This window comes from Oryctolagus cuniculus, chromosome 15, assembly GCF_051225735.1.
Source record: "Oryctolagus cuniculus isolate XC-2025 breed Fujian yellow rabbit chromosome 15, ASM5122573v1, whole genome shotgun sequence".
NCBI lineage: Eukaryota > Metazoa > Chordata > Mammalia > Lagomorpha > Leporidae > Oryctolagus > Oryctolagus cuniculus.
The window spans coordinates 54480038-54492199 of NC_142881.1; the positions used below are offsets into that span (position 1 = coordinate 54480038).

The window sequence follows — 12162 nt, forward strand, 5'->3', positions numbered from 1 at the left end:
CAAAATGATGAATTTCTCCAGCCCCTGCCTTGTATGTTTTAACTTTTTTTAAAAACAAAATCCTCCTAAACCGTCAGATTTATTTTAACTGTCTTTTTTCTCTCCTAGTTGATGTTATGCATTAACACACTGAAATTAGGTTAGCATGAGTGCCAAGTTGATTAAAAAAATACAAAGGATATAACTGGATGAGGAAGGTTAGCAAAACCTACTACAACATGGTATAACATTCCATGATTGGCAAGGAGTACTAATATTAATTTTTAAAGCTTTTATATGAAATCAGTAGCAAAACATTATATAATTTAAAGTTACAGTCACAGTGATAAGCATTGTTGCATTCATATTTATTCTGTTGCTTTTGGAATGTGACTGCTGGGAGACTAAACTATTAAATGCTGCTATTTTCTGATATTCTAAACTATACATCCTGAAAGGCCAAGAAAAGTGAATATGCATAGAGAAAAAAGACTGGGAAAAAAATATGCCAGGATGTTGAAAATCATTACCTTTGAGTGTGGGGAGCAACTCGGACTAGACTAAGTTACTGGAATTAAGACTTACTCTATGCATCTGCTCTCCCACAATATGGCGCTGGGAGAGGAGGAAACAGCTTCTACACAGCTGCCTCCAGTTCAACCAATAAACTGTAGGACCTGCTCCTGATTGGAGGAGAGCAGCGTACTTGGCGTGTGGGTAGCAGAGTTGGGATTGGTGGAAGAGGACTATAAAGGAGGAGAGAGACAACATGCACCAGGAACATCTAAGGGGAACATCTATCTGAAGGAACACCTGTGCAGCCCCCGAGAGAGCCGGCCGGCGGTGTGCCGCTCCCCCGCGGAAGTGGGGAATGTGGCAGGGGGAACCGCCCTTCCACGGAGGTGGAAGGGACAGTAGCCAACCCGGGAAGAACCAGCAGCAAACCCGGGAAGGGCCGAGCAGACAAAAGAACAGCGCAGGGTCCTGTGTCGTTCCTCCACGAAGACGGGGAGCAACATTTGAGGGTTGGAGTAATGATTAATTTTTGGTGTTTCCCTTGACCTTTGTAAATATTATAAAAAATATATTGTGCATCTTCAAGCATTATGTTGAGTAATGAATGGACTTAGAGCAGAGAACAAAAAACCAGTTCAGCTCCTGCTCAGTTGGATCCTGCAATAGGTCATTTTTCTATTTCCCACAATAAATGTGAAATATTTCTGTAATAAAATGAATATAGTAAATATTATAAATAAAAATGAATTTAAAACAAAATGCCCAGATTTTTTATTTTTGTTTTCATTTTTTGTTGTTTTCTCTGTAAATACAATTTGGAGACTGTTTCCTGATTCACCCAGGAAATCTGTGTGATGATTTGACTCCAAATGAATGGAAGCCTTAACGCTACGCTAGAAGCAGGAAGCTATAGCTGTGTTTACTGTGATAATATTGTATCTGGAGGATCTGTGCCATATTAGGGACATGACAAGGCTGAGTATAGCACCTGAGGAGACCCTCAACTCTGGCTATTATTGAAGATCTGTGACTCACCTAGTAAGTCAATGTGAATGACAGCAGGCTTGAAAAATGGCTGTGTCCATAGCCTGAATAACTAGGGCCTTAGAAAGTGCAAGTCTTCTATTGAGGGCTCATTCGGAAACATCTGGAAATAAACTTGAAACTTGATGATGAAAAAAGCTCTTCTCTAAAAGTACTCTCATTTCTCTAATATGGATAGTTGTTGGCTACTGAAGGATAATGGAACTATTATGGGATTAAGGTTTATGTTTCATCCTGGACAGGAAACTGGAAAAAAAAAAAAGGAGGGAGGAGGAGCTGGTATCGGGAGCATTTTTTCAGTGAATCATTCTCAGAGCCAGTCTGCTCTCTATTATTACAAATATGTAATCCTTAAGATTTTTCAGAGATGTGTAACTATAGGAAGTGTCAGAAAAGTTTCAATATGGCCAAGTGTGAAGTAAATATTTGTAACAGAAAAATCATGACTAATTCTATAAGTGGCACTAACTTTATTCTGAGTAGTAATACAGAAGAAAGGAACTATCCAGTTATCCTGCAAAGATCTTATATAAGACTATAACTTTCAGAGTCAGACTTCCCTGAAGTTCTACTCCCAAACAAGTATGGAGCTCAGTAGCAAATAAAGATTCAGTGGAAGTTGGGAAGGTACAGGGAAGACAAATTTAATTTACCAACTAGATTGACTGAATGAGGTTAGATATACAAAAATTAAGATTCATTATTCTAAATGGAAAGAGACCATAGAGAAAGTGATCAAAGTCTTTATAAAGTCTTGACTTTGCATAAGTTGAGTGTGACCAGAACAATGACGGAGAATTCTTTGATTGTTGAGGGAGATTTTAAAAACACTTAAAGGAAATGCTATATACGTCAGAGAATAAAACTGGGATTCATTAGCCTCAGTGGGGATGACATATCATTCAAAGGGGATCCCTGAAAGGACATGCTCGAGTTCTTATTAAGTGACAGCAATAAAGTGAAGAGGACCATGATGATGTGATCTTTTGATAGAGCTGACTACCTGGTGCTTGGTCTGGGGGAGAGGGGAATTGGCAGTGGAGGGTAAAAGGACAAGGAGAAGAGCTGTGTGTGGCTGGGGGGTGCTGCTGCAGGGGCATGCATTCCTAAAGAGATACTCAGGAGCATGGCTGCCAAAATGTGAACAGCAGCAATCTCAGGATCATGGAGTTCCAGATGATAGTTCCTTGTGTATATTGTTGATTTGTTTGCATTTTTTATCAAGACTGTGTATTTTACAAATCAGAAACATTATTTTCATACTTCCATTAAAAATAGAAGGGAAGAGATGATAAATCAGAGATTTTCTGGAACTGAGAATCTACAAAGAATTATAGATTACAGTTAAAGGAGTCTGCTTTTTTTTTTTTTTAGAAAACTTTTATTTAATATAAATTTCAAAAATACAATTTTTGGATTATAGCGGTTTTCTCCCCACATAACCAGCTCCCACCTGCAAACCATTCCATCTCCTACTCCCTCTCCCATACCATTCTTCATAAAGATTCATTTTTAATTATCTTTATATACAGAAGATCAACTTAGTATATACTAAGTAAAGATTTCAGCAGTTTTCACCCACACAGACACACAAAGTATAAAGTACTGTTTGAAGACTAGTTTTACCGTTAATTCTCATAGTACAACACATTAAGGACAGAGGTCCTACATGGGGAGTAAGTGCACAGTGACTCCTGTTGCTGATTTAACAATTGACACTCTTATTTATGATGTCAGTAATCACCTGAGCCTCTTGTCATGAGCTGCCAAGGCTATGGAAACCTCTTGAGTTCACAAACTCCGACCTTATTTAGACAAGGCCATAATCAAAGTGGAAGTTCTCTCCTCCCTTCAGAGAAAGGTACCTCCTTTGATGGCCCATTCTTTCTGCTGGGATCTCACTCACAGAGATCTTTCATTTCTGTCATTTTTTTGCCACAATGTCTTGGCTTTCCATGCCTAAAATACTCTCATGGGCTCTTCAGCCAGATCTCAATGCCTTAAGGGCTGATTCTGAGGCCAGAGTGCTGTTCAGGACATCTGCCATTCTATGAGTCTGCTGTGTATCCCACTTCCCATGTTGGATCATTCTCTCCTTTTTAATTATTAGCAGACCCTGGTCTTATTTATGTGATCCCTTTGACACTTAATCCTATCTTTATGATCAATTATGAACTTAAACTGATCACTTTAAACTAGTAAGACAGCATTGGTACCTGCCAACTTAATGGGATTTAGAGTCCATGGCAAGTTTCTAGCTTTACCCTTAGGGGTAAGTCCAAGTGAGCATGTGCTGAACTGTACATCTCCTCCCTCTCTTATTCCCACTCTTATTTTTAACAGGGATCAATTTTCAGTTAGATTTAAACTCCTAAGAATAATTGTGTGTTAATTAAAGAGTTCAACCAATGGTATTAAGTAGAAAAAGAAAATAGAAAATACTAAAAAGAATAAAATAATAAGCTGGTCCTTGACAGTGAGGACAAAGGCTGATCAAGTCATTGTTTCTCATAGTGTCAGTTTCACTTGGTTTCCTTTTAGGTGCTCAGTTAGTTGTCACAGATAAGGGAGAACATATGATATTTGTCCCTTTGGGACTGGCTTATTTCACTCAGCATGATGCTTTCCAGATACCTCCATTTTGTTGCAAATGAGGCGTCTGCTTTGAAGTATTTTGCTCAGTTTTGTAGGGTAGGGCAACCTGCCCATTGCTTCTCTGTCAGTGCTAGAGTAGCTTTCCCAGTGTACTCTGGACTGACATCAAAGTGGTTGTTTGGTTCTTGGCTCCAAAATTCACTATGGGACAGTGTACATCATTCTGTGCCTTACCTTCGTATTAGCCTGGTCTCTTGTTTCCATATGCTCCCTCTCAGGGTTTTTTATCCTTAGCAACTAGACTTAAAATTCTGTCAGAATTTGTCTCAAGAGCACCCAGTGGTTTCCCATTTATATGTAATAAAATTTGGAATACTCACAGTGACCTCGAAGGTCCTCCCTTGGCTCCCCTCTCCATGCAGACCTCATTGCTATGTCTCCGACCCATCTATGTGTCCCAGATTTGTCTGGTTTGCTCTTCTTGGGTATCTGCATGGCTTTTTTTTTTTTTTCAGGGCTTCCTTCAGGTTCTGTTCAAATGTTACCCCATCCAAAAGATTGGGCTTGATTTTGCTTTCTAAAATATGACCCCTTTCCTTTCTTGGTCACTCTGTCTCCTGGCACCCATTTTCAATTTTCTTATCACTTATCACCTGAAATACATATTTATAGTGACTATCTCCCTCTGCTAAAATATAATCCCCAAATATAATCACTAAGCTAAAATTTTATTTCTTTTGTGGTTGCCTTGGTTGCATTGCTTAGGACGGTGACACATAGTAGGTACCCAATAAATACATGTTGTGTTCTGACATTTTTGTCTTGCAGAGAGGTTGTCACATTCAACCATTTTCTGGAAGCAGCAGCAGAGAAGGAGGTACAAGGGAAAGCTCGGCTCCAGGACTTCATTGAGAATCTGTTGCAGCGGGTAGAACTGGCCGAGAAGCAATTAGAGTACTATCAAAGCCAGCAGACCTCCGGCTTTGGCCGTGACATCAGCGAGCATGTGGTGAGTCCCAGTGGCCCAGCCACCAGTGTGAGGTCCTCGTGTTCTGTGAGAGTGGGTTGAGGACTAAGGGAGAGGAAGCCAGGTGCCTGCCAGCAACTTTCCAGACATCATTTGAAAGCCCTGCCTGGGTGTGTCTCTATTGGGAAAGTGATAGAGGTGAATCCAAGGCATGTGGAAGTAAGCTAAATCCTGGCTGCACCGTTTCCAGTTCTTCACTCTCCCACGCCATGCCCTGTGGAGTTGGTAGCATTATTTTTGTATTTGTAAAATATCAGAGTTTGAAGTATCCAAAGAAATCACTCATTGCAGCCTTGATGTTCCAGTGGGTTAGAAGTTTATTCTGTTTTGGAGTCTGCCAGAGAATCTTAGGAAAGCTCTGGCCCCTCTCAGTAGAGCAAGATGCAGCCACATACCATTTTTTCTTTTCGCTAACAGGGAGGCAAATGCTGTTCAGTCATCTCTATATGTTGGACATTCTGTAGGTAGTTTGTCAAAACAATAGGAAAGTTTACAGGTCATAGCACTGTAATAGGTTTCTGTGTACAATTTTACATGTCATTTCAGGGACTTGAGAAATCCTCAGAGCCAATCCCAGATGAGAACCCTGGATGTGGAAATACAGACTTTCATAAGTGGCTTGATCAACTCCATGGTCTCTTTGGAGGGTGGGAGGAAGTACAAATAACCATACTTAGGTGAAGGAGGTAGCTATTCATTTTGCCCTCTCTGGTGATACAAACAGCAAAGCTAAAGAAAAGAGGTTTGATACTCCAAAATGATATGTTTATAACAGCCTCGTTATTTATTGCACTTTTTCAATTTTTTAAAAGATTTATTAATTTATTTGAAAGGCAGAATGACAGAGAACAAGAGGGAGAGACAGAAAGAGAGTGATCTTCTGCCCACTGCTTCACTTCCCAAATGGCCACAACAGCTGGTGCTGGGCCAGGCTGAAGCGGAGCAGCCGGGACCTGAACCAGTGCTCAGATGGGATGCCAGCTTCGCAGGCAGCGGCTTAACCCGCTGAACCACAGTGCCAGCCCCATCTTTCTCAATTTTTAAACTTGAGAATTTTTAAACGCTTCTTTTGTATGCCCCTAAATGGACTATATTTTAAGAGGAAAATTCGGAAACATTTATGCCAACCAAAGATTAGCAAGATTGCTGCTAGTTGACTACAAAGTTTAGTTTGTACTTTTTGGAAACTGAGATGGAAGAGAAACAGGATTACGTAATATAACTATCTCAAGAAGGAATAAAATGAAAGGCAACTGGATAAAAGAAGGAAGGGGTGTAAGAAGCAGGTGATGGGTGGGGGTGGGGAGAGAAATGAAGAAATTGTACATAGTGCTTACTGTGAGTAATATACACTCAGCCTTAGAGCAATACAGTGATACACATCCCAGAACTTTCCAGAACAAACAGGAAGGAAGTGATTTGTGACATCTGTGGGGTTTCAACACCTATTCAAGGCAGCCTCCTCTCTAAGACATGTTTATTACCTTCCCATTGGTGTCTGTGGTCTGCTGGTAATGCCCCTGAGGGGAACCATCACCTCCCAACTTGATCCTTCCTAGTCTCTTTCTTGGGAGCTCATGAGGGTGTCCAGTCTTGACAGCTATTGCTGAGGGGACCCTATCTAAGTCCTTTCCTGCTTCCCTCTTGCCCTCTCACAGGAGGGGATTGTGGCATGAGGTCAAGGAGCCCAAGTGGGAGGTGAAAGGCTTGGCTTCCAGGTCATCTTACGTTCTTCTTGCTGGGCCTGTAATTCTTCTGTGTACTGAAGGGTCAGACTTGATGCTCACTAAGCTGCTTTGGTCTCTTAGATTATCTGATCATCACCTGATTTTGATGGTTAGGATTTCAAAATTAAAATGTCATGTTAACATTTCCAGTATTTAGGCTTATAAGTCACCCAAAGCTAAGAAGTGTGTGAAATCTTCCCATCCTAAGCCAAGAGAAATCTTAGAGGAAGCAATGGAAAGCAAGGAGGGAAAAAGCAGTTCCATTAGTTCTCTTTTTTTGTACTTGTTTTCTCTCTTCCTGTATCGGTTCATTTCTCCAGCTTAAAAAAGGAACACCTTTCAAGAGACTTAGCCAGTTTTATTTCTCATCACACTATCAGATAATCCAAAGTTGACTTGTATCTTGGCTCTTTTATACTTATATATTTATACAAAATTATATATATGCATATATTTATATACATGTATACACATGTACATGTATGAGGATACTTCCAAAAGTTCACAGAATATGGAATTAAAAGATATTCATTTTAGTGCAAAAATTGTTGAAATTCATGCATGGTTTTTTCATAATCAGCATTTTCCATGAAATTTTAAAGATTGCTCATAAGCATGGATTTTAAAAATTTTTTGTACCAAAGTAAACTCATCTTTTCTTTCTATTTCCCACAAACTTTTTGAAGTACTGTTGTATATGCAATAAATGCACATGCATACAAATATGATGGGAGATTAATAAATACTTGTGTTTATACTTTCTGTATCACAAGCATGACATCATCTGCTTTCAACAGACCTGTGCTACCTAAGGAAGAATTGACTAATTCAGATGAAATAAAGTGCTGTTAAGGATAAGATTGTAGCAAGGAATTTAGAAGCGAGTGCTGTGTGTGAGTGGGGTGTGATCGGGCGTTGGTGGCTGTTGGAGGACACGTCACCTGGGAGGACTGCGAAGGAGGGGCACTTTCCAGAAGCACTGGGCACACACAGTTTCCCCTTGTGTCCACATACAGTCCCTTACACTCGTTTGTGGATCATAATGTGCTGAGTTGTGAGACAGTTTACAGATGCCATAGGCCCTTTCTCCTTTTACTTAGTCTGTTTCATTGTAATGACATGCATGTGCCTTTAATATGAGGAGCCATGTCTTTAATACAGTTAAAATGCTAAGTCTGGCCTCCCCAGTACCTGTGAGTACACACACTCAGAATAACTAATGCTCTTTAATGGGGGAAAGCTTTGAATCTTCTCTTTAGTAACCTGTTTGGCCAGGTTTACTGAAGGCATAGGACACCCTGAAACCCAGGCTTCTGGAACCTCAGTCCAGCAGGACAATTCCTTGCCTTGTGCACCCCAGCTTGAGCAGAAGGTTCTGCCCAAGTCCTCAGCCCTCTCCATGCTTGCGCACCTGATGTGCCTTCTAAGGAGCTGGCAGGATGCCATCTCCAGTCTTGTTCTTAACATCTCTGCTGAGGCTGTACTGCAAAAAGTGAGCCTCTTCCTCGCTGACATCCACCTCAGCAGCCCCTCTCTGTTCTTCCCTCTTTCCTGTAGCCTCCTCCAGAGAGTGCGGAAATTCCCAGATTGATTCGTAATTTCTTTCTAAGGTGACTCCTATTGTTCAGAGTCTTCTGTGCCATGAGAAAATTCCTCCCCCTCCCATGTGTGCCTTTTCTGAAGCACTGCTTTGGCATCTGTGTCTTTCCCTGAATCCCCTTGAGCATTTGTGTTCTTTTTCACCTAGCTGATTTCTAAAAATACAATATGCTTACTCAGGTGTTTTATCTTTCTACTCTGAAAAATGCTGTTGAATTAGACACAAAGTGACCTCATATCCCATCTGCCAAAATCACTTGGGGAACTGCTCGAATGGAAGGTCATGAAACAGCTTGGATAATGTTATTTAAAGTGTTGCATTTATTTCCTGCAGGTTGCTAAATTAGAACCAGCAGTAATTCATTTAACACATGTTTATTGGGATCACAGCATCTACTGGGTGCTGAGGAAACTGTTGTGAGCAAGACGGATGAGGAGGACGCGACAGACCGTCAGTGAATAAGAGTCATCCGCACCATAAAGACAGAGCGCGAGGGGACGTGTTTGAGATGACCAGGGTGGGGAACCACTTTAGATACAGTTGATCAGGAAAAAGTGTCACTGAGGAGGCGAGGTTAGCACTGTGACCTGAACAAGGAGGAAGCAGCTCTGCGGAAAACTGAGAGAGAAATGTTCCAGGCCAGAAATAAGCAATGCAGGTGCCTGAGGAGGGAGCAAGTCTGGCACGGCTACATGGTAGAAGATGGAGAGAGCTAGGGGGGATCCAGCCATGGGGCCTTTCTGGTCACATAAGGAGATTGGATAAACTCCCCAGCACACAGAGAAGCCAACAGAAGGTTCGTAACAGGTCGTGACCTATGTTTCAGCAAAAATCACTTGGACTGCCTTGTGGGGAATGGCTTCAGGCACCAAGAGTGAGAGGAAAAGGAGGTAAGGGCTGTAGCAGCCAGTGTAGAGTGGAAGGAGAGAAGTGATGGTACAGGGTGTGTTCTGTGGGTAGGCATGACAAGATTGGTTGGCCTTGCTGAAGGATTAGGTTTAGTGGGTGGGAGAAAGAGAGCAGTCAGGAAGGAACCGAGATTTTGGCCTTAGCAGTGGGTTGTACTCTGCTGCCATTTACTCAGAGGAGAGGTGGGAGAGGGTCTCGGTGTCCAGTTCCCCCAAGCACGCAGTAACTTGAAGCGCACCGTGTTTATATCTTAGACGTACTTAATTTGACTTTCAAGGTTATTTCTGTTTTTCCCTATCTGAGCCTTGATCAATGACTCTATTCATTCCTGTCTTAACATCCTTTCTTCCCTAAAGAAAGAGAAGACAGAGTAGTTAGACAAAAGACAAAGGAGATATGTAGATGGACTAAGTAGGAAGAGCTTTTCCATCGACCTGAGTCCACAGCAGCCTGTGTTCATAGGAAGGAGAGCATGGGAAAAGCTGTGATGACTATGACCTCAGGCCCCGCCTTCACCCCAGCCTCTTAAGTTATAGGGTCTCTGGAGACATTCTAATATGTTTGTGTGTGTGTGTGTGTGTGTGTGTTTATATGTGTGTCTGCTTCTCTCTCTCTCTTAATTTTGCATAAAAATTTGAATGGTATTCCATGTACACGTGCAAAAATCATTCAGTTGTAGCATACATATGAGGAGGTCTGCAAGAAATTCAGGGAAAATGTGCGTTATAAAAAAGCTATGCATGAATTTCAAACTTTTTTGCATCTTTGTAAGCTCATCTTCATCTTTCATAAACTTTTTGAAGTACCCTCATACATACAATAAGATGACTAAATTTTGTTATACCTCTGTAATAATAATAAGGGTGATGGGAAAAAGCTTTAAAGGGAGAAAAGCCCTGCACATTTTTTATGGCTACACATAACTGAAGTCCATTCAGGGAGCCCAGGTTAGAAACACTTACTGGTGATTGTGTTGAGGGTAGTAGGGGCAGGCCAGATCGGGGAAGGGGAAATGCTGATGCCTTTGAGGTCCCCAGAAACTGTCAGCCTGGCATTTGCCTGAACCATCTGTATCACCTTCTTTGAATGTTGCTTTAGTTCAGGAACCATCACGTCAAGATGGTGCCTTCTGTGTATAATTCACTAATCTCATGCCAAACCGAGCTGGCATGAACAGGGTCGGAAGTATTGCTGACTTTTGATTGTGTCACAAGACAGAAGGCATGATTCCCCCTTTTGCCTCATCGAGGACATGACCCTCAAAAGTCTTTTTAAGGACACTTCCTTCTGGCTTGCTCCTGATTAAAGCTTAAGCTCCATACAGTAGAACTAGGGTAGTGATCCTGTTATGCTGAGCTTGGTTTGGGGGATTATTTTAGTATATAGCAAGAGCACACGTGTCAGCCACAGTAGCCCAAACACCAAGGTGGCCCCTTTCTCTGCATTTTCTTTGTCATTCTCATGTTAGTTTGTCTGCTGACATGACATCCCTTCATCTAGTCAAAGCTGCATGAGACAAGTTAGGAACTGAAGGCTGGGAATATACTGGATTTGCCTAGAAGCTGGATGGTGACATCTGGGTCACAAGATGATAATCAAAGATTTGTTCTGCAAATGAAGGCATTCTGAGCCCATCCACAGAAGTGCATGCAGATAGGTTATTGCATGAGTTACTAGGAGTGGGACATAATCTCAGTGATAGGTGGCCTCAGGGGCAATTCTGTGGTTAGTCTTCATGTGCTCTCGTTTCAGAAATGATGTATTTTCAGCAATAAACACTTTATGCCAATTTTCTCTTGGATAATACTTTGTACCAGTCACAGCTGAAGTAAATTAGCTGCAAATACAATCCAGTCAATCTAGAATTAATGGCACATCATTGCAGTTTTTATCAACATGTTTCTTTAAGCATTGCTCTTTGGGGAGGGAGGAGTCTTTGACTTTTTGGAGCTTTTGAGATCTGCTGATACAGACTCCTTGGGAATCTCAGAACAAGTGCCTGCTAAGGCTCCCAGCGTAAGCAGAGGCCGAGACATACTTGTTCATTGGTGTGATGCATGGTACCACCGGGAATGCCACTGTTAGCAGTTACTTTCTCTGTGTCAATGCAGTTGCTTAAAAATGCAAGAAAAATTTTGAAACCAAATCCAACATTCAAGCAAAGTAATTTTTTTTCTTATTTGTTTTCCTTCAGCTTACAGATATCTCCTCAAATAGGAAACCCAAATGCCTGTATGTATGTCTTTTTGAACTTAGGCCATTTAATAATGTGTGTTGCATGTTTCTCTGTTGAATTTCATACCCCTATATCTATAATATAAGCGAGTTTGAGAAGTTTAGGTAAAAATTTACCTCTATTTGTACCTAATTTTGTGAAATGTTGATGTGATGTTCAAGTGTATATGAAGCTGTGATAGTCCTAGAGCAGTATTGTCACAGTATTTTATAGTGTAGCTCACCCTTACTGAGGTGTGGGACAGTCATAATCGCGATAGGACTATTAATGGAGCATGCATGATACATTATCTTTGTAATTCATACTGCTAATCACATCCTTTATAACATCTTTACAGATTTGGCTGATTCCCCTAGTAGTCACTTAAAGCATCAAAAGTTATCTCTGATACCATATCAGCTTTCATTGAAATTTTCTGTGCCTCAGTCTTATCATGGGTAAATAGGTCTTATAATATCTCCCTGGGAATTTAGTCTCATGCAATCATTTTCTGGAGGTCACAGAAATTTTTAGAAGAAAAATACCAATG

At 41.1% G+C, this 12162-nt stretch overlaps 1 protein-coding gene across 10 annotated transcripts in view; it reads left to right on the top strand.

Annotated features, from left to right (window-relative positions):
- The window catches only part of ZNF365 (zinc finger protein 365), a 143495-nt gene that overhangs the window by 92184 nt on the left and 39149 nt on the right, over positions 1–12162 (top strand). For 6 of the 10 annotated variants that reach the window (XM_051823287.3, XM_070057702.2, XM_051823283.3 and 3 more), the window contains 2 exons: positions 4963–5143; positions 11592–11629. In XM_051823287.3, the coding sequence (XP_051679247.1) occupies positions 4963–5143; positions 11592–11629 (219 nt within the window). The remainder of the gene's footprint in view (positions 1–4962; positions 5144–11591; positions 11630–12162) is intronic. The other 4 variants (XM_089314098.1, XM_070057705.2, XM_089314097.1 and 1 more) reach the window with 1 other exon arrangement.